The sequence below is a fragment of the Geotrypetes seraphini genome, chromosome 18 (genome assembly GCF_902459505.1).
Source record: "Geotrypetes seraphini chromosome 18, aGeoSer1.1, whole genome shotgun sequence".
Taxonomy (NCBI): domain Eukaryota; kingdom Metazoa; phylum Chordata; class Amphibia; order Gymnophiona; family Dermophiidae; genus Geotrypetes; species Geotrypetes seraphini.
In genome coordinates, this window is record NC_047101.1 from 27562766 (window position 1) to 27584786 (window position 22021).

At 44.5% G+C, this 22021-nt stretch overlaps 1 protein-coding gene across 5 annotated transcripts in view; it reads left to right on the forward strand.

Moving 5' to 3' along the window:
- The window catches only part of DOCK2 (dedicator of cytokinesis 2), a 601528-nt gene that overhangs the window by 462102 nt on the left and 117405 nt on the right, over positions 1-22021 (forward strand). For all 5 annotated transcript variants that reach the window (XM_033927247.1, XM_033927252.1, XM_033927251.1 and 2 more), the window contains 2 exons: positions 20483-20602; positions 21332-21421. In XM_033927247.1, the coding sequence (XP_033783138.1) occupies positions 20483-20602; positions 21332-21421 (210 nt within the window). The remainder of the gene's footprint in view (positions 1-20482; positions 20603-21331; positions 21422-22021) is intronic.

Sequence of the window (22021 nt, forward strand, 5' to 3'; positions counted from 1 at the left end):
CTCTGAAAAAAATTAATGTGATTTTTGTTGTTGCATGCATGCTGATAACCTGTCAATCCTTGGCTCATATTGCGTTAATTTCAGAGCAACACATGCAGTACTCATGTCATCCGTTAATCTGTTTCTAGCATCAGATTTTATATGATTCAAAGCCGAAAACAGCTGCTCACAAGCATAGGATGACCCAAACAAAGTAAGAAGAGCAATCCCAAGTGCTTTCATGGACTTAAAATTGTCTGGCAGAGAATTCCACGCTTTTAGGATTTCATTTTCAGAACTGCTAGCAGTGATTTCATTTGTCACCCTTTCACACTCAATACGTTCAAGAGCCGCACGCAGGTCATTGAATTTACTTTTCCAGATAGAGCTTTCTTGAAATTCCAGTAGCTCCATTTCCAAATTTTGAATATCCAACCACTGTAAGCAGGAAAGATCAAGATCTTCAAATGTTGACTTTTCTGGGGAAGTTATAAATGAAAGGGTTGTCTCCATCTTATAGAACTGAGAAAATCTTTTACTAAAATTCTCCTTTGCTTCGGCTACAATGGTGGAATATGCTTTGTGGATTTCCTGGTGTTTTTTATGACTGTCCACAAATGTTGTAGAATTATCCAAATGTATTTTTAGGTTGGGAAAATATTTTAGCTGTCCACTCTCAAGGTCTTTTTCAAAAACATGCAATTTTCTCTCAAAAGCTTTGATGTCATTAAACATGCTTTCTGCTGTTTTTCCCATGCCTTGTAATTTTTTGTTTAGTACATTAAAGTGGTTAGTAAAATCTGTAAAGAACATGAGGTTGGTAAGCCAGGCCATGTTGGTGAGTTGAGGATAGTCTTCCCCCTTTTCGTTCATAAATAGCCTAACTTCTTCCAAGCAGGCCACAAATCTCTCTAACACTCGTCCTCTGCTCAGCCACCGGACATTATTGTACATCAGTAAAGTGTTATATTGTGCCTGAACCTCATCAAGAAGGGCTTGAAATTGTCGAAAATTAAGAGCACGCGCCATGATGAAGTTCACCATTTTTGTTACATCTTTGAGGACATCGTCAAGTTTTTTGCTGTTTTCTTTGGCGCAGAGAGCCTCTTGATGTATTATGCAGTGAAATTGAATCAGTGGATGTTTTGCTTCCTTAGCAAAGAAATGAATGAATCCTGATGTTGTCCCCACCATGCTAGGTGCTCCATCGCTAGTAACTGAAACTACTTTTTCTGGACTTATGTCTAGTGATGAAAAAGCCTTCGTCACAGCATAGAACATAGAAACATAGAAAGATGACGGCAGAAAAGGGCCAAGGCCCATCAAGTCTGCCCACTCTATAGACCCTCCCCTTAATATTAGCCAATGTTCTACCCTGATCCACTTAGGGATCCCACATGGGCGTCCCATTTATTCTTAAAATCTGGCACGCTGCTGGCCTCGATTACCTGTACTGGAAGCTTGTTCCATTGATCAATCACTCGCTCCGTGAAGAAATACTTCCTGGTGTCGCCGTGAAATTTTCCGCCCTTGAGTTTGAGCGGGTGCCCCCTTGTGGTTGAGGGGCCTCTGAGAAGGAAAATGTTATCTTCCACTTCTATACGTCCGGTGATGTATTTAAACGTCTCAATCATGTCTCCCCTCTCCCTGCGTTCCTCGAGAGTGTAGAGCTGCAAACTGTTTAGTCTTGCTTCGTACGAGAGACCTTTAAGCCCTGAGACCATTCTGGTGGCCATCCTTTGGACCGACTCGACCCTCTGCATGTCCTTGCGATAATGTGGATTCCAGAATTGCACGCAGTATTCCAGATGAGGTCTCACCATGATCCTGTATAATGGCATTATGACTGCAGGCTTTCTGCTGACGAAACTTCTACGGATGCAACCCAGCATCTGTCTTGCCCTTGATGAAGCCTTCTCCACCTGATTGGCAGATTTCATGTCTGCGCTGATGATTACTCCTAAATCTCGTTCTGCTGAAGTCCTGGTCAAGGTCTCACCGTTCAAGGTATAAGTTCTGCACGGGTTTCTGCTACCCAGGTGCATGACCTTACACTTTCCAGCATTGAAGCCCAGCTGCCAGGTTGAGGACCAGCTTTCCAATGTACGTAGGTCCTGCGCCATACTATCTTGTAGTTTGCCCTCGCTTACCATATTACATAGTTTGGCGTCGTCGGCGAATAATGTTACTTTACCATGAAGCCCTTGAGTCAGATCTCCTATGAATATGTTGAAGAGGAGTGGACCCAAGACCGAGCCCTGCGGCACCCCGCTGGTCACTACCGATGTCTCAGAGAAAGTACCGTTAACCATCACCCTCTGAAGTCTGCCACTCAGCCAATCATTGACCCATGCCGTCAGAGTCTCTCCTAACCCCATCGACTTCATCTTGTTTAACAGTCTGCGGTGTGGGACGCTGTCAAAAGCTTTACTGAAGTCCAGGTACACTATGTCCAGTGATTCTCCTTCGTCCAGTCTTTTTGTTACCCAATCAAAGAAGCTGATGAGGTTTGATTGGCAGGACCTACCCTTGGTGAATCCATGTTGATTGGGGTCCCGTAGATTCCCTTCGTCCAAGACCGTGTCCAATTGGCGTTTGATCAGTGTTTCCATGAGTTTGCATACTATCGATGTCAGACTCACCGGTCTGTAATTTGCAGCCTCTGTCCTGCATCCCTTTTTATGTAGAGGAACGACGTTAGCTGTTTTCCAGTCCAAGGGGACTGTCCTTGTACTCAGTGAGAGATTGAAGAGCACGGCTAACGGTTCTGCCAGGACATTACCTAACTCCCTGAGCACTCTGGGGTGCAGATTGTCCGGTCCCATGGCTTTGTCCACCTTGAGTTTTGTTAGCTCAAAGTAAACCTCGCTGGGTGTGAATTTAAAATCCCGGAACGGGTCTTTTGTGTTTGACTGTGGCTTCAATTGAGGGCCGGACCCTGGCGCCTCGCAGGTGAAGACCGAGCAGAAGTATTCATTTAGTAGTTCGGCCTTTTCGGGATCCGATTCTGCGTAATTCCCGTCTGTTTTTTTCAGGCGTACTATCCCGTCTGTGTTTTTTTTCCTGTCACTGATATACCGGAAAAAGGATTTGTCCCCTTTCTTAATGTTGTTTGCTAGAGTTTCTTCCACTCGTAGTTTGGCCTCCCTGACTGCCGTTTTGACCTCTGTGGACTTGATCCTGTGTAGCAGTTGATCTTCGCTTTTCCCCGTGCGTTTGAAGGAAGCAAATGCGTTTTTCTTCTCCTTAACGAGACGCGAGATCTCTGCGGTGAACCACTGGGGTTTTTCTTTTCTTCGCCGTTTGTGTGATGATTTTATGTAACGGCCGGTTGCCTCGTGTATGACAGATTTCAGGGATGACCACATATCCTCCACATTCCCTGTCTCAGTTTGGGCCTGGAGCGCCTGATGGACGAAGACTCCCATGCGTGCAAAGTCTGTTCCTCGGAAGTTGAGTACCTTTGTTTTAGTGTTTGATCTATAGAAACCTTTCCTCAGGTGGAACCATACCATGTTATGATCGCTGGAGGCTAGCTTATCTCCCACGAAGACTTCTGAGACGCTTTCCCCATTGGTGAGTACTAGGTCAAGGATCGTTTGGGCCCTAGTGGGCTCCATTACCATTTGATTGAGGCGTGCTCCTCTTATGGAGGCTAATAGCCTCTTGCTGCCGCTGGTTGTTGCTGAAGGTATGTTCCAGTCTACGTCCGGCATATTGAAGTCTCCCATTAGTACAACGTCCCCCCGTAGAGCGATATTTTCTATGTCTTCGATTAGTTCCGTGTCCTTGTCTTCCGGTTGTCTTGGAGGTCTATATACCACACCAAGATACAGGCATTTTTCTCTCCCTCTGGCCAGGTTCACCCAGAGGGATTCCCCGGTGTACTTAACGTCCGTGATTCTGGTGGTTTTGATGCCTTCTTTAATGTATAGCGCTACCCCTCCGCCTACCCTAACCTCTCTGTCTCGACGAAGTAAATTGTAACCCGGTATAGCCATATCCCACCCATGAGAGTCCGTGAACCAGGTCTCGGATATCGCTACCACATCTAGGTCGGCATTCACTATCTCGGTCTCCAATTGCAGAATTTTATTGCCTAAACTGTGTGCATTGACATACATGGCCCTCCATCCCTTGTGTTTGCTAGGGCTGTCATGCGTATTATGGGTGCTTACCTTGGACTCAGAAGGGCGGTTGTGTCTCGCCTCCATAGGATGATTCCTTACTGCTCTGGAATGTGAGTGGATACCCTCCCCCAACTTACCTAGTTTAAAGCCCTGCGAAGTAGGCGGGCTAGACGGTGTCCAAGTACGTTTTTACCTCTTCTGGTCAGGTGAAGTCCATCTGGTCCCTGCAGTCCCTGGAGTGCCTTTCCATGGTCCAGGAATCCAAAGTTCATCTCTATGCACCAGTTGCGAAGCCACTCGTTGGTACGTTGGATGCGTTCTTCCCTGGCTCTTCCTCTGTCTCTAACTGGGAGGATGGATGAGAAGACCACCTGTGCACCTGTTTGCTTCAGCTTCCTACCCAGGGCTCTGAAGTCATCGGGTATGTTCTCTGAGGTGTTCCTTGCAGTGTCGTTTGTACCTACATGGATAAGAAGCATAGGGAAATGGTCATTAGGTTTTAGTAGTTTGTCGAGACAGGTGGTGACGTCACGAATCCTGGCTCCAGGGAGACAGCAGACCTCCCTTGACTGCAAATCTGGTCTGCAAATTGGACCCTCGGTTCCTCGCAGCATGGAGTCCCCAATGACTACCACTCTGCGTTCCTTCCGGGGGGGCTGATCAGCGTGCTTTGGAGTCCAAGTTGTGCGCTGGGTCTCTTCCTGAGCCTCTTCCGCTACCTCCTCGGTAGTAATGTCCTGCAAGACGTGGTATCTGTTTTTCAGGCTGAGTTGTGGTGAGCTACCCTGTTTGGGACAAAAAGAAGAAAAGGGAAGTGAGAAAAGGGGGGGGGGTTTTCTACGTTTTCCCGTGGAGGAGGTTACCAGTTGCCAGGGACCGGCATCCCCTATCATTTCTTGCACCCCTATCATTTCTTGCACCAGCATTGTGGATATCTATCCCTTGTGTTCTTCCAGGCAAAGACAGCAGTTTTACCAGCTCTTCTCTCATGATGTCACCAGTAGCATAACGCAAAATGAGCACTAGTCTTGCATGGTTAGTAATATCTGTACTTTCATCCAAGCACATGGAGTAGAAGGGTGCTTTTTGTAAGTCGCAAGTAAGCTGTTGACTAACATCAGCAGCCATTAGCAGAACCCTATCTTTTGCAGTATTTCTGCTTAGCGGCATCTCAGAGATGCGCTGCACAATTTTATCCTTGTTTTGGAAATCATGGAAGAGTGAGTTACTCCAAGCCAAAATTGCCTTTTTGATAAAATCTCCATCAGAGAGGGGCTTACCATGTTTTGCCATGCACAGTGAAATTTGAAAGCTGGCAACTGTAATATGATTAGTTTTTGAAAGATAGTTGCTAAAACTAAGAGACTGGGAGTGATATTTCTTTAATTTTCCTACAAGGAACTCTTTTCTTTGAGCTAAACCAAGTTCTGCAACACTGTTATGGTTGGTCTCAAAGTGACGTTTGACACTTGATGTGCGAGACACAACACTTTCATTACACATAATACACAATGCTTTCCCACTGCGTTCAATCACTCCATATGTACTCTGTCCAGGCCTCTTGGAATGGTCTTCCACTATCTGTTTTTGCTTTTTTTGCTGTACTCATTTTCTTTGTTCAAGACTTCAAGTCTACAAAAAGATAAAATTTGTATAATAAAAAAAAATCTAATGAAGTGCTGTATACAAATCCGTCCCCATAAAAAAATATGTGATTGGGGAATTTTACTAATTGTAGACATCCGTTTTGGTCAAAAAATATACTGTCCGGGTGAAAACCGGACTTGTGCAACCTGAGTGTATGGGAAAAGGACTTTTATTTTTCATTATTGGAGCCTTTGTTATTTTATTATGATGTTTACAAAAGCACTGTGTAGGGCCACATATACACTTTACTGTTTTTTGCTATATTGAGTTTTCCATAAGGTACAGCGCAGAGGATTAGTGTGTTGGTTATTCACAGAGAGCCCAGCCCTCCTCTCAGCTTACTGAACTTCTCTATGCAATCATCATAAGCAGCTTTTTTATTTCCTCAAATTTAGCATGTCCCCCATGGAAGATACAGAGGTTTTTACAGAGGAGCAGATTATTAGACACATTAACTTCCCCCCATATCCTCACCTCTCTAGCATGGGAGCACTAGGAACTGTTCCTGATTACAGATGTCACATGTGGAGTCACACTACAGCCTCACTGAGTTCCTGTGACAGACTCAGTGTGAAGCTTCTCTTCCTCCCCCCACTTCCCCCTCACACACTGCCTGGCTCATAGGATACTAAGGGGAAGACAGGCAGGCTAAACATCCACTCACAGGACTGCAGCCAGCACAGGAGGATGGGCCGCGGCCCACCGGGACAATGCCCGGTCCTCCCAATGGCCAGTCTGGCCCTGTTGCCAGGTGAGCTGCAAAGCAGACACCGGCACACTCGCCTCCCGCCGCGCCGCATATCTTAATTGCGGACTAGAGAGTTGCGCGGGGACAGAAATCCCACCCGTCCCCGCCAAAGTCTCACCCGTCCCCGTGAGGAATCCCACCCGTCCCCGCGAGGAATGTCCTCCGTCCCCGCCTGTCCCCGTGAGGAATCCCCTCCGTCCCCGCCCATCCCTATAAACTTCAGAAATAGTTATTTCATTTAATTATGCTACTGAATTAAAGGCTCTGGTAGAAACCCATTTACAAATAAGCAAAAAGACTTTATTAATTTGGAAATATTAATTGGGAAGAATAAACACTTTGTAAACAGGTTTCTACCAGAGCCTCTTTTGTTTATAAATTTTTATCAACACAACTAATATACTACTTTATCCTGAAGCAAAAAAAAAGAAATAGAATTATTTTCCTACCTTTGTTGCCTGGTTTCTGCTTTCCTCATGTTCTCATTCAGTTCCTTCCATCCACTGTCTCTCTTCCTTCTGCGTCTTCCATTTGCTCTGTTACTGTGCCTCTCCCTTTCTCCCCCCTTCCAAATTGATCTGGCACCCATCTTCTTCCCTCCGCTCCCCCCATAGTCTGGCATCTCTGTCTTCTTCCCTGCCAGCGTCTTCTCCCCACTCTCTCTTCCCCATTTCCTTTCAGCGTCCTTCTCCCCCCCTCATCTTCCCCATGTCCTGTCAGCGTCCTTCTCCCCCCTCTGTCTTCCCCATGGCCTTTCAGCATCCTTCTCCACCACCCCCGTCTTCCCCATGGCCTTTCAGCGTCCTTCTCCACCCCATCCCCCATCTTCCCCATGTCCTTTCAGCGTCCTTCTCCACCCCTTTGTCTTCCCCATGTGCTTTCAGCGTCCTTCTCCCCCCCCGTCTTCCCCATGTCCTGTCAGCGTCCTTCTCCCCCTTCTGTCTTCCACAAATGCTTTCAGTGTCCTTCCCCCCCACCCCGTCTTCCCCATGGCCTTTCAGCGTCCTTCTTCACCCCTTTGTGTTCCCCAGTGCTTTCAGCGTCCTTCTCCCCCCTCCTTCTCTCCCGCCCCGGGTGCAGCACAGCCGGCCAGGTCCCCTTACTTTTGTGGCGCTTCCGCGACCGACAACAGCCCCGGTCTGACAAACCTCCCTGCCCTTAACTGCGAATCTAAATTTCCTTCTTACAGCTGCTGTAAGAAGGTAATTTAGATTCGCGGTTAAGGGCAGGGAGGTTTGTCGGACCAGGGCTGTTGTCGGTCGGTCGGGTTAGCGCCACAAACGTAAGGGGACCTGGCCGACTGTGCTGCACACGGGGCGGGGCGGGGCGGACTGCCCCCCTCCATTGGAAGCCACTCGAGCCGCCTTACCTACCTTACCTGCAGTACAGAGCCGAACGGAAGTCTTCCCAACGTCAGCGCAGACGTCAGAGGGAGGGAGGGCTTTGTTTACCGACGTCAGCGCTGACGTCGGGAAGACTTCCGTTTGGCTCTGTGCTGCAAGCAGAGCAGGTAGTGAGAAAAGCCGCGCGACTTAGTACATCCAGCCCCGCAGGAACCCTGCGACCTTCTGAGGCGTCCCCACGGGATCCCCGCGACCCATGCAGCTCTCTATTGCGGACCTTCCCGCGTGCCAGCTGCAAGGCCTTCGCGTGCCACAGCTGGCACGTGTGCCATAGTTCGCCATCGCTGTCCTAAGGGATCAAAAGCAATTAAATTAAACACTTCGTTACATTTTTTGTTAACCAAAATAGCAACTCCAGCTTTTTTCTTTACCGCAGGGGCAAAGAAGCAATGCTTCACCCAATTCCCCTCCAGCTTCTTGGATTCCTCAGCAGACAGATGAGACTCTTGGATAAAACATATATCCGCATTTGATTTTTTAAAAATAAGAGCGTTTTTTTCCTCTTAATCGGATGGTTTAGACCACAGTTCTTCAACCGCCGGTCCGCATACCGGTGTCGGTCCGCAGGAAATTTTTGCCGGTCCACGCATGGCCGGCAAGATTGACTCATTTCAACTTCCTGCCGGTCCGCGCAGGACCGGCAAGATCAGCATCGGAAGCGTGCGCTGGGCCAGAGAGATCTTGGGGAGCCTCCGACAGTGACTTTCTCCCCTCTCTGCAGCTCTCCTTTACGTCCCAGCGCAGCGATTCACGAAGGGGGCTTTTGCTGAGTCGCGGCTGCCTCTGATGATGCAACTTCCTCTTTCCTCAGAGGCGGCGTGACCCAACAAAGGACCCGAGGCTGCCTTCATGAATCGCTGCGCTGGGAAGTAAGAAGAGCTGCTGGCAGGGGAGAAAGCCACTATCAGAAGCTGCTGGGCAAGGGAAAAAAGGGACAGCTGTACTGGAGAGGGAGAAGGAGAAGGAAAGATGCTTCTGGGAGGAAAGGAGGGAAAGGAATCTGGGAAGCTGCTGGGCCAGGAAAAAAAAGGGACAGCTGATACTGGAGAGGGAAAAGGAGAAGGAGAGATGCTTCTGGGAGGGGAGGAGGGAAAGGAATCTGGGAAGCTACTGGGCCAGGAAAAAAAAGGGACAGCTGCTACTGGAGAGGGAGAAGGAGAGATGCTTCTGGGAGGGGAGGAGGGAAAGGAATCTGGGAAGCCCCTGGGCAAGGAAAAAAAAAGGGACAGCTGCTACTGGAGAGGGAAAAGGAAAAGGAGAGATGCTTCTGGGAGGGGAGGAGGGAAAAGAATCTGGGAAGCTGCTGGGCCAGGAAAAAAAGGGACAGCTGCTACTGGAGAAGGAGAAGGAGAGATGCTTCTGGGAGGGGAGGAGGGAAAGGAATCTGGGAAGCTGCTGGGCCAGGAAAAAAAAGGGACAGCTGCTACTGGAGAGGGAGAAGGAGAAGGAGAGATGCTTCTGGGAGGGGAGGAGGGAAAGGAATCTGGGAAGCTGCTGGGCAAGGAAAAAAAAGGGACAGCTGCTACTGGAGAGGGAGACGGAGAGATGCTGCTGGGAGGGGAGGAAGGGAAGAGAGTTACTGCTGGACAGGAGGAGGAGGGAAGGGAGAATGAAAAAAGGAAGGAAACAGCTAGCAGAGAGATTAGAGGAGGGGAAGGGGAGACACAGGCATGAGAAAGTAGAGAGATTGATGATAGGAAGGGGTCAGCAGAAAAATAAGCAGAGGGACAACGATGATAGATCTGGTGTAGGAGAGATAAAAATGAAGAGAGCAGTGAAGCTGGAATGAATCATGTAAAAAGGAGAGAGGGGGCACAAGCTGGATGGAAAGGGGAGAGGGACATAGAAAGAAGACAGATACCATATGGAAGGGGGAGAGGACAGACAGTGGATGGAAGGGGCAGATGCTGGATTGAAGAGAAAGAGAGGGCATACGCTGGAAGGAAGAGAGTGAAAAAAAGATTGAAAGCAGAAACCCGACAAAAGGTAGAAAAAAATAATTTTATTTCTATTTTGTGATTAGAATATATCAGATTTGAAATATATATACTGCTAGAACTGGTGTTAGACATAACTGGGGACTGCAAAACCCAGGCAGTGCTTCTTTAGCTTCCAGCTGGCTTAGGGCGCTCTCTGACCAGGGGGCAGTTGCCCTAGTTGCACTCCCCTAAAACTATTCCTGTCATGTGTTACTTCAGTATTCTGTTAGCATGATATTTCTGTGTAGCATTCTGTAATAATTTGGCTTGTTCAGTTTTCTTGATAGTAGAGGGAATATATGTGAAGAGGAGGGGAGACAGGGGTTTTGTTGATCCTTGCTCTGAATTATTTGTATTTATAAAATGACAATTCTACAGAATATTGTTTCTTTTTATACTTTAATAAAATACATTCAATATAAAATCATAACTGAGGCTTGTGTGTATGGGATCAGATGATTTGTGGGGACCGAGCTCGCGGAGATGGGGCGGAAACGGGGTTTTTAAATTTTAGTCCTAGTCGTTTGCCGGTCCACAAAATAATTCTTTTTTTTCTGCCGGTCCACAGGTGTAAAAAGGTTGAAGAACACTGGTTTTGACCATTTACATTTAACAAAAATATTTTAAGAGTCATTGTATTACTATATAAAATATACTTTCATAAATCTTTCAATAAATACATTATAATGCAACCAATTAAAATTTACACCTTCCCCAAATTCAGGATCTGAAAAAACATAAACCCCCCTTCCAAAATCCCCTTTCCCTCCTCCCCACCCTACCTCTACCCATCCCCCCCTAAATAAAAGTGAAAACTTAGAAACACGCATGTGGTAACAAGTGACAAGCAACTCCCACAGGCCAATAACTTTTACATCAGAATCTTTAAAAGTCATAAGCTAACTACACTCATTCCACCCAAATTAAAACTAATTACTTTATCATTTGAAAATTACTTCATTAACATAAAAACATAAGAACATAAGCATTGCCTCCGCTGGGTCAGACCCGAGGTCCATCGCGCCCAGCAGTCCACTCACGCGGCGGCCCAACAGGTCCAGGACCTTAAGAATATTAATTCATTTTACCGAACAAAATCTCAAATTTTCATATTATTAACACTATTTTTCTTATATGCAATATTATAGGACTTTAATAGCAACTGTTACAAATACCCAATTAACCCAAAAATAGATTAGTTTAAAACTATCCATCTTTAAATATCAATCTCCTGACATAAAATAACATTCCATACCAACTTAAAACCAATATCCATACTACCCTGAACCCAAATCTCCTTGATTTAATGATTGAACTCAATTTGACTTAAAATTATATTAATATTCTGCACATAGATTTTATATTGCATAGTAAAATAATACATTAATATTAAATATGAACTTTCAAAGCCACACAAACTTCAACCACAGTACAAGTAACTCAGATCTCCATTAAATCAACTTTTCAGACACCCTTCAGAAACATAGCATAACTTATATATATCCCGAATGTTCAATATATTATCTTTTTCTGTAGTATCACAACCCAGGATCCTTATATGCAGTAGTTATGCACATTTAACCTTCATATCCTTTCTTTCCTAAATTACAATAGATACAGCACCTTATACATTTAAATTCCTCTGAGAAATTTCACAGAAGAGCCACCTATTTTAATTATTATCACCATCCAATTCTTTAATAAGCAGCCATGCTTTGGATCTTTCATAAACTGCCATGCTCTGGAATCTTCATAAACTTTCATACTTTGTTCCTTAATAAGCTGTCATATTCTGAATTTTTCATAAACTGCCATGCTCTGGTTCCTTCATAAGCTTCCATGTTTTGATTCCTTCATACGCTGCCATATTCTGAATTCCTCTCAGTCTATCATGCTCCAGATCCTCCATAAACTGTTTCACTCTGGTATTTTCGTAAGTTGCCATGTCCTAATCACTTCAAAAGATTTATTTCTTGATGTCAGCAAATAATATCACTAATTTATATGACTGTCCATCAAACTCCCGAGTCACCAGCACTGACTTTGCTTCAAGCAGATCTGTTTCATTTACATTTCTGTCTTTTCATATATAAGCCAATCACATTTAAATAAACTGGAGCAAACCACACCATAGCAGAGAATGTTGTCTTCTATATCCAGTAAACAGGTCCGTTTAGAATGTTCATTCAACAGAGCTTCATGCCTTTGTTTTTAAAATTATTTATATATAAAGGTAGACTACATAGACATCTGATGTTCACAGTTCTCCAAAAATTCACTTAATTTCATCGGGTCTTCAAAATTTAGAGTCCTGTTCTCATATGTGACTCTCATTATGGCTGGATATATCAGTCCATATCTAGCCCCAAGACTTTTCAATCTTGGTCTCAGCTCCAACAACTTTTTCCTTTTCTGTGCCATGGCCCTGGCAAAATCAGGCACAATGAAAATTTTTGAGTCCTGGCACTTTAAGTTACGGTTTTCTTTTGCCATCCTGAGGATCTCTGTAACCTGTTGGAACCTCAATAGCTTAAATATTAAAGGACATGGCCCCCGCTGTTTTTCTGATCTTTTAGTCGGAATTCTATGGGCTCTTTCAAACTCCATAGGAAATTTGAATTTCAGTGGCAGAATCTTTGGCAAAAAATTCTCCAAAAACGAGACCGGATCATTTTTTTCAATGCCTTCTGGCAAGCCAATAATTCTCAAATTGTTCCGTTTACTACGGTTAACACAATCCTCAAGATTTCTTGACAGGCTTTCAATTAATTTTTTATCCTGCTTCAACTGCCGAATTTCAGTCTCATTTGCCTCAGTTCTTTTTTCCATTTGATCCACTTTTACATCCAGAACTGCCATCTGCCTTGTGAGGCTAGCCACTTCATCTATAGCCTCTTGAATCTTCCTAGAGTTGTTTAAAACAATTTCTTTGATCTGCCTGAGCTCAGCCACAATATCGCAACTGTCATCTCCCGGCAATGGAACTTTTGAGGGAACCATCGGCTCTGTTTTTGATCTTTTAGCGCATCCTGCGCTTGTACTAGCCATCTCTCCCTTCAAATGCTTTGACGATGCCATCATATATTCCAAAAGCTCAGTTTCAATTAAAAAATTTAAGATCCATAGCTTATTTTCTCAGATCATTAACCTGCTATGAAGGAGCCGCGCTATCACCCGACCATCTTAATGCAGCTCCAAGCCACGCCCCAAATTGTGTTTTTTCTTGTAACTATTGGCTGCTGAGAAGACTGGGAAAATTTGAGTCTTTTACTCAGCCTTCTTATGTGTAAATATGTTTATTAAATTTTTGCAATAAAAAATTCAACAAAGAAACAACCCACACAATAGTACAAATACACTCCCCCCTCCCCCCCCATTCCCACCCCCCACCCAATCCCACAATCACAATCACAATTACAAAGTAAATAACCGTCTTCCAGAGAAGGAATTGTCATGGGTTTAGCAAATTACTTCGAGCTCTATGTGTGAGAGTAAGCCAAAACGGTTCCCAAATGGAGCAATAAATGCGTCCCTTAGGAGAATCTAGCGTTCGTACAAGCAAGCGCTCCATGGACGCCTGCCGAAGCATGAGAGTACGCCAAAGGGACAAAGTGGGCGAGTCAGGTACAATCCAACAATGTAGAATAGATTTTTTCCCAAGCAGAAAGGCCCTCTCCAGAAATGCTCGAAATCCTTTAGGTGATGTTCTAGGAAGACGGTCCAATGTAAAAAGCATTTCAGGGCCCTGAGAATAAACATGATGCCACATAGAGGTAATGTGCCTATGTAGTATTGTCCAAAAGTCTTGAATGTGAGGGCAGGTCCAGTATAAGTGCCCCAATGAAGCCTGAGGCTGATGACACTTAAGGCATGAATCGGAAGCACTCAGTTTGACTCTATGAAGGTAGACCGGGGACCGGTGAAGTCGAAGAAGAAATTTATAGTTCATTTCAATCAAGGCAACATGGGTCGTAAGTACATGTATTCGCTTAAGACCAGTCTGAATTTGTACTCCAGTGACCTCACAAGGTAAATCTCTAGACCATAGAGAAGCATAATGATCGTAAGAAATTGGTCCCTGACTCTCCTGAAGATATCTAATATGGAACTTCAGAGGTATATGGTCTTGAGCAGACAAACACAATGCTTCCGAAAGAGCTTCTCTACTACAACTGGTTAATCCTTTCTTCTGAAGGGACCGCACATAGGAGACCATCTGAGAATATGCTAGCCAATCTCAAGGTGACCATTGATAATCCGTTTGCATCACTGTAAAGGGTGGTACAACACCATGCGAATCAACCACCTGGAAGACATATTGAGTATTGGTAGATCTCCATATCGAAAGTGGGTAAATAGAGGTTCCCGGAGGGAAGTCCTTATTGTCCAAAAAAGGCAAATAAAGAGTATCAGTATGCGGTATTTGTAAGGACTTACATAACCTCCGCCACACCTGGCGAAGCGGAAGAATAAATATACCTCCACCATATCCACTAGGAAGATGACGAGTGTGGAGCAAATAGCTAAAGTGGTATGAGCCACAAAGCGTAAGCTCCGAGGCAGTCACCGAAAAGTAGCGAGTGCCCCGGAACCAATCGTTCAAGTGGCGCATTTGACACGCTTGTGAAAGTAATCGTAAATTCTGCAATCCCAGACCCCCTTGGGACTTGGGAAGCATTAAGACCGGCAGTGCCAATCTCGCACGCTTCCCATTCCATAAAAAGGATGTTAAACTTTTGCCCACCAATTTATCATGTTTAATGGACAGTAAAACCGGAAGCATTTGAAGCATGTAAAGCCATTGAGGCACCAAAACCATATTATATAGAGCAATTTTGCCCAGCAGTGATAAAGGAAACTCCCTCCAAAGTTGCAATTTTTGTTGAGTAAGAGTCAGGAGTGGCAAGACATTCAAGGAGTATAATCTAGTGAGGTCCATGGGTATCTTAATCCCCAGATAAGTCAAATGATCTGTTGACCACCTTAGGGGAAAATCTCCCCTCCAAGTGCCAGGAACCTCACTAGACAGAGGCAATACCATTGATTTTTGATAATTTAGAACCAACCCCGAATACAAACTAAACTCATCTAAGATGGCCAATGCCCTGGTCAAAGAAGGCTGAGGGGAAGACAATGTCAGCAAAATATCATCTGCAAAGGCTAGGACTCGAAGTTGAGAATCCCCTTCTGGGAGACCACTTAACTGATCATCATTTAGTAAGGTACGCAAGAAAGGATCTAAATAGAGCAAAAACAGGAGAGGAGAAAGAGGGCTCCCCTGGCGCATACCCCGCAATATGGGAAAGGGCTCCGTCCCAACACCATTGACCAAGACACTAGCCGTCGGGGCCGAGTATAACAGTTGAATCATGTTATAAAACCAACCCGTTATTCTCATATGTGTGAGGACCGCAAACAGAAAATTCCAATTGACCTGGTCAAAAGCCTTGGCCGCGTCTAAACTAACCAGGATGCCAGCGGTGCGAGTAACTTGAGTTCTATGCATCGCGGTCAACAGTCGCCTAACATTAACAACCGAATGTCGATTTTTCACAAAGCCCGCCTGCTCCGGTATTATCAGTTGAGGGAGTAAGACAGCCAAACGGTTAGCTAATATTTTATCTAAGATTTTTATGTCAACATTTATAAGGGAGATTGGGCGGTATGATTCTATTTCCGACGCAGGCTTGCCGGGTTTCGGAATTATTACTCAGCCTTCTTAAAACCTCCTGGTTTTCTTTCACCATTATTGAAACCACTCTACTCCCTAAATATCCTGCTTCAATAGTATCCTTCAAAGATACCTCAAACCGAACTATCTGCTCCTGGGTGACTGTCGGCTTTCTGCCGCTTCTCAGCAGCCTGGTTCCATCCTGGTTAAGGTGGAGTCCATCCTTTCGGAACAAGTTCCCCCTTTCCCAGAAGGTTGCCCAGTTCCTAACAAATGTAAATACCTCATCCCTGCACCATCGTCTCAACCACGCTTTGACACTTTTGAGCTCTGCCTGCCTCTTGGGTCCTGTACGTGGAACTTGGAGCATTTCTAAAAAATGCTATTCTGGAGGATCTGGATTTCAGTTTTCTACCTAAGAGCCTAAATTTGGCTTCTAGAACCTCCCTCCCATATTTTCCTATGTCATTGGTACCTACATGGACCAAGACAGCTGGCTCCTCCTTAGCACTATCTAAAATGCTATCTAAGTGATAAATGAGGTCCGCCACCTTCCACCAGGTAGTCAAGTGACCAAGCGATTGCATTATATTACATTAGTGATTTCTATTCCGCCATTACCCTGCAGTTCAAGACGGATTACATAAGGAGTTATTTGGACATTTAGGAATACATAAGGAGTTTTCTGGACATTTCCCATGGTATTATGGAGTGGAGCCGGTTGCTATTGGGGATTGAGATGATTCTTGTTGTGTTAATTTGTCTTTAAGGATTTCTTGAATAGCAGGGTTTTTATTTCTTTTCTGAAGGATTTGTAGTCTGGGGTTGTGATCAGTAAATTGGAGAATTGGTAGTCTAGTTTTGCTGCTTGAGTAGCCAGGAGGCCATCGTACATTTTTTTTCATTTGACATTTCTGATTGGAGGGTGCATGAATGGAGTGTGGGTTCTCCTATGTCTGGTTGTGGTTGTTTGGATTAGTTGGTTGTTCAAGTAGACTGGGCAGACTCCGTTTATGGTCTTAAATAGTAGACAGTAGAATTTGAATAGTATTCTTGCTTGTATTGGGAGCCAGTGTGAATTGAGGTAAGCCACTGTGATGTGGTCGTGTTTCCTCAGTGAATAGATAAGTCTCAGAGCTGTGTTTTGTATTGTTTGTAGTTGTTTTATCATGGTTGCGGGGCAGGGGAGATAGAGGATGTTGCAGTAGTCTAGAACAGTGATTCCCAACCCTGTCCTGGAGGACCATCAGGCCAATCGGGTTTTCAGGCTAGCCCTAATGAATATGCATGAGAGAGATTTGCATATGATGGAAGTGATAGGCATGCAAATTTGCTTCATGCATATTCATTAGGGCTAGCCTGAAAACCCAATTGGCCTGGTGTTCCTCCAGGACAGGGTTGGGAACCACTGGTCTAGAAGACCCAGGACTAGGGACTGGACCAAGAGCTGGAATTGTTTTCTGTCAAACAATTTTCAAACTTGTCTTAGGTTTTTCATGACTGCAAATGATTTCTGTATTGTGTTGTTGATTTGTGGCTGCATGGTACAGCCTCTGTCTATCAGCATTCCTAGAAGTTTTAGAGTGGGTTAAATGGAGTATGTGATTGAGTTTATTACTAGGTTTGTTATGGTTGGGGTTTTGTTATTTTCGAGGAGAATGAATTTTGTTTTGTCAGGATTCAGTTTCAGTTTGTGCTCTTTCATCCATATTGCTACTGTTTCTAGTGTTTTGTGTAGTGTGTCTGTCATGAAGGGCGCTTGTTGATCAAAAGGAAGGAGAATGGTGATGTCGTCTGCATAGCTATAGGTTATGCCTAATTTGTCTAGGCAGGTGCCGAGGGATGCAATGTAGAGGTTGAAGAGTGTGAGAGATAAAGGCGATCCTTGGGGTATGCCGCAGGGGTTGGACCATGGTTCTGATTTTCCTTTGTTTGACTTTGTAAGTCCTAGATTGTAGGAATCCTTGAAACCATGTGTGTACCTTACCTGTGATTCCTATTGAATCTAGTATTTGTAATAGGATGTCATGGTCTACTAGGTCAAAAACTGCGATCCTCATGCTTACCAACCACCCAGCTATCTACATGCCTAATGATTGAATCACCAACTACAACAACTGCCTGAACCCTTTCCTCTTGGGCAGAAGCCCCTTGAGACACTTCCTCAGTGTGAGAGGAAATTGCATCCCTTGGTGGGCAGGTCCTAGCTACAGGATTATTTATTTTTTATTTTTTTAAATCATTTTCATCACCCCTCTTTATCTTTTCTAATTTTGCTTTCTTGTACAATCCCACTCTATTCCTGGACAAATGAGTTATGCATCTCATGTCACAAGATTGCTTGTAGGAAGCCTAATTTACAGAATTTGTTCAGACCCTTCCCTCTTACCTCATGATTCCAGCTGCTTTCCTACAAGTGAGACAGTAGGAGCTAGTCTTTTCTGCTTGTGTTTAATTTTTTTTCTAATCGGTATTTTTACGCATTTTGCATCTTCATGCTGCAGAGGTTCCCAGCGGGAACAGCTCTGGCTGCAGGAGATTGCAGACTTTGTGTTTCCAGGGGGTTGGCTGCCTTACTGTGCACCTTCTGGACAGCCTGCACCTTCAGATCAGGGTTTAGGGACTGTTCCTTTGGGAGCTGGCTCATCCCAGTTTCATCTGCTAGTGGGTTTAAGCACAGGCTGCATAGCTTCATGGAGGTGTGCCTGGGATCAGAACCAACCACATTCCTCCGGAAGGTCACATGCATGGGTGTTCCGTAGGTGGCAGAGGTCCCTGGCCATTGGTGTCGGGCTGGAGGGGCAGTCAGAAGACTAGCAGTCCGGATGTTTTCCAGTTTCTTAGGGGTGCCTTGAAGCTTCGTCCCCCTCTGCGGATACCCTGTCCAACTTGGAATCTCAATCTAGTTCTCCGGTCGCTTGCTTGCCTGCCTTATGAGCCTCTGGAGTAAGCGTCCTTGATGGACCTCACTGTCAAGATAGTTTTCCTGGTGGCCATAGCTTCAGCCTGCAAGGTTTCTGAGCTTCAGGCTTTATCCTGCAGAGATCCTATTCTTCGGATTACAAATTCAAGCTTGTTTCTGTGAACTGTTCCCTCCTTTCTCTGAAGGTGGTCTCTAGTTTCCACATCAACCAGAAGGTCCAACTACTTACTTTTATTCCCTCCTGCTTGAGAGAGCAGGACCCAGTGTTGCGGTTGCTGGATGTGCGCAGGCTTTTGTTGCAATACTTGGAGGTCACAAACAAGTTTCGGGTTTCCGTCCATCTGTTCATACTGGTGGGTCCTGTCCATAAGGGCAGGCCAGCTTCAAAAGCCAACATTTCAAGATGGATCCATAAGGCTATTTCTTCTGCCTACATCACAGCCAGAAGGAAGCCTCCTATTTCAGTGAGGGCTCATTCTACGGTGTTTCCTCCTCTTGGGCAAAGTCATCAGCAATCTCTTTGGAGGATATTTGCAGGGATGCTACCTGGTCCTCCTTGCATACTTTTACCAAGTTTTACAGGATTGATGTGGCAACCAAGCAGGATGCTGCTTTTGGTTCCTCTGTTTTGGCAGCAGACTCATTAGTCCCATCTTGACTCTACTGGATGCTCTATTACGTCCCACTTGTCCAGGAATGCAGTGGGATTGTTCAAGAAGGAAAGATTGGGTTCTTACCTTTGCTAATCTTCTTTCTTGTAAATCCACACTCTATTCCTGCAACCTGCCCTGGGAGTTCCTGATTCGCTGATTGTCTGACTTCATAAGTATTTGTAAGCTGGATTTATGGTTTCTTGACCAGCTTTCTAAGAGTACCATCTGATTATGTTAAGCATTTTGCCTTCGGGGGGAGGATCCCTCGAGGTGGCGTCCCCCTCTTATAGTGCAGGCTGTGTCTCCTTATAGCACCGTTTCTTTCAGATTTATACTGTTTAATAACCTGTTTCAATTGTTTATACTTGAGCTTTTTCATGTTATGGGCAGTTGGTCGGGGAGTTTCCCCTTACCCTTCCTTTTTCTCTATGCCCTCTACAGATGTCAATGTCTGCTTTTGCATGAACTGAAATCCTGAGGGCAGTCCTGAGGTAAGAGGGGAGGGTCTGAAAAAATTATGTAAATGAGGCTTCCTACAAGCAGTCTCATGACATGGGATGCATAAGCCAGTTGTCCAGGAAGAGGGCATGGATTTACAAGAAAGACGATTAGAAAAGGTATCTTTTTTAAGATGTGATAAAATTACATACAGTATTGTGGTATGGAGTAGTTAATGTTGACTTAGGCCAACCCAAGAAAATTCAGCAGTGGCCCCCATTTACCAGCCCACAGCCCAGCAATTCCCTCCCTTTCTCTAAACCAAACCTCATCACCTTTGCAGGCATCAGCACCAGCACGTGTTCACTTCCTGTGCTGATCCTGCAGACTTCCCTCTGCGACGCTATGCACGCTCTCGCTGATGTAACTTCCTCTTATCTCTCTGATGGGATGTGGCATAGGGAAGCTTCCAGAGTTTGCACAAGTAGTAGATGCACATTGCTGCTGCCATCCAGAAACTAAGGTACACTAAGTGAGAGTTTCTAGGGTGGGGGGTGGGGGAGGGTGGCATCAAATGTCAGATCTGGAAGCAAGATGCAGAATAAATTATGTGGCAGGAGTAGCTTGTGAAGGACCACCCAACATAACTGTGATACAAACCATTATATTATTCTCAATTTTGTTTTCCATTCCTTTTTTAATAATTCCTAACGCTCTGCTTGCTTTCTTAGCTACCGCTGCACACTGAAAAGCTTAGCTCTTGAAGCTAGGAGCATATGTATTACATGAGTCCAATGAAAGATCTCACAGCTTGTTTGTGTTCCTTTCCTTCTAGACATTCAAGAAGGCAATGTTTTACTTTCAATTTATGAGCTATTTGAAAACAATGCTGTTCTGAATTTCCCTTTCAGTGGTCAGAAGAGCACTGCTCTCCACAGGTCATGCAGATAGAATTTCCTTGCACACAGACCCATCGGCAGCTGAAAGAACATCTCTATGAAACCATCATTGGCTACTTTGATAAAGGCAAGGTAAAGCTTTAAGAAATGGATTGGAAACCAAACATATTAGGCACATATATTTTCTTCTATCTGTTGCATAGTTGATTTTTAAGAGGGCATAGTTTAATGTGTGAAAATTTGCTTTTTGAAATTTACTCATCCTATGTGCAGATGAGCATCTATATAATACAACTACACTCACACATATAGGCCATTTGTGGGGTTGGAGTTGGGGCAGGAAATACATTCAAACATATACATTTGTATTTCCAAAACTATGCATGAAATTTTAGCAGTTGTCTCAGCACCCCCAAGATTGTGACTCTGGGCAAGTCACTTAACACTTCATTACCCCAGGTACAAAAGAAATACATGTCTAAAATATATAAACCGCGTTGATTGTAACCACACAGAAAAAGCAGTACTGTATATCAAGTCCCATCCTAGGAGTTCTTGAACAAATAGCAAGTGCAAATTTGCATGCATTCTTTGGCTAGGTAATAAAAAGGGTGTTGGGCTACATTCATTAATGTTATGCTTCAGCCTCGGGGTTTCTCCATCTTGGTAACAGTACTGCATCAGATTAATGGTATGGGACAGCCTCCTACTGGGAGAAGGGAGGAGTATGATTAGGACAATCATGACTAAAAGTAAAAAGAAGAGAAGGGTGTGATGTAATGTACGGATGCTGTCTTATATGGGGGGTTTTATGGATTCTGATCTTATCCATGCAGATTTCAATGTATGCTTACATTGCAGATGTGGGAGGAAGCAATAGCCTTATGCAAGGAGCTGACAGAACAATATGAAATGGAAACATTTGAATATGAACTTCTTAGCAAGTGCCTGGTAAGAACCATCTCCCAGAACATCTCTGAAATTCCAAGGCAGAACTCATCTAATATAGGGGGTGGGATGACAACTGAGGGTGCGGCTCTGGGATGAGCCAAAAAACTCCAAACCAGGGTAAAGCGTAACCTGCAAAGCTGGAAACTGAGGAAGAACAGAAACAAGCAAAACAAAGCAGGAGGAAGACAAAGTGGTATCTGAAATTCTTGTGTATCAGGATAAGATGGTGATGTTTGAGAACCCGAGTGATCAGTACATTTATTTATTTAAAAAATAATTTAGCTCGCATTTACATCAGCTCAAAGCAGGGAACAAAACCATTCATAATAGTTACAGTAAAAACAATACAATACAAAATGTGCATAATAATTGAAAAGGTATAAAAGCAATAAAGTGAAATAAAACTGTCCTTTGTGGCTGATATGTGCATGTAGTCTCTGTTTTATGTGTGTGGTGATACATGGCATGCTTTTTCTGTGACTGTCTGCTGCTTTTTTAAATTCTGTAAGCTACTCCTACAGTTCTCATGGTTTCTCGGAAGTAGCTATATTCAAGACGGCATCCTGGGCGGACCACCCCCTCCCCCTTACTTATGCCACT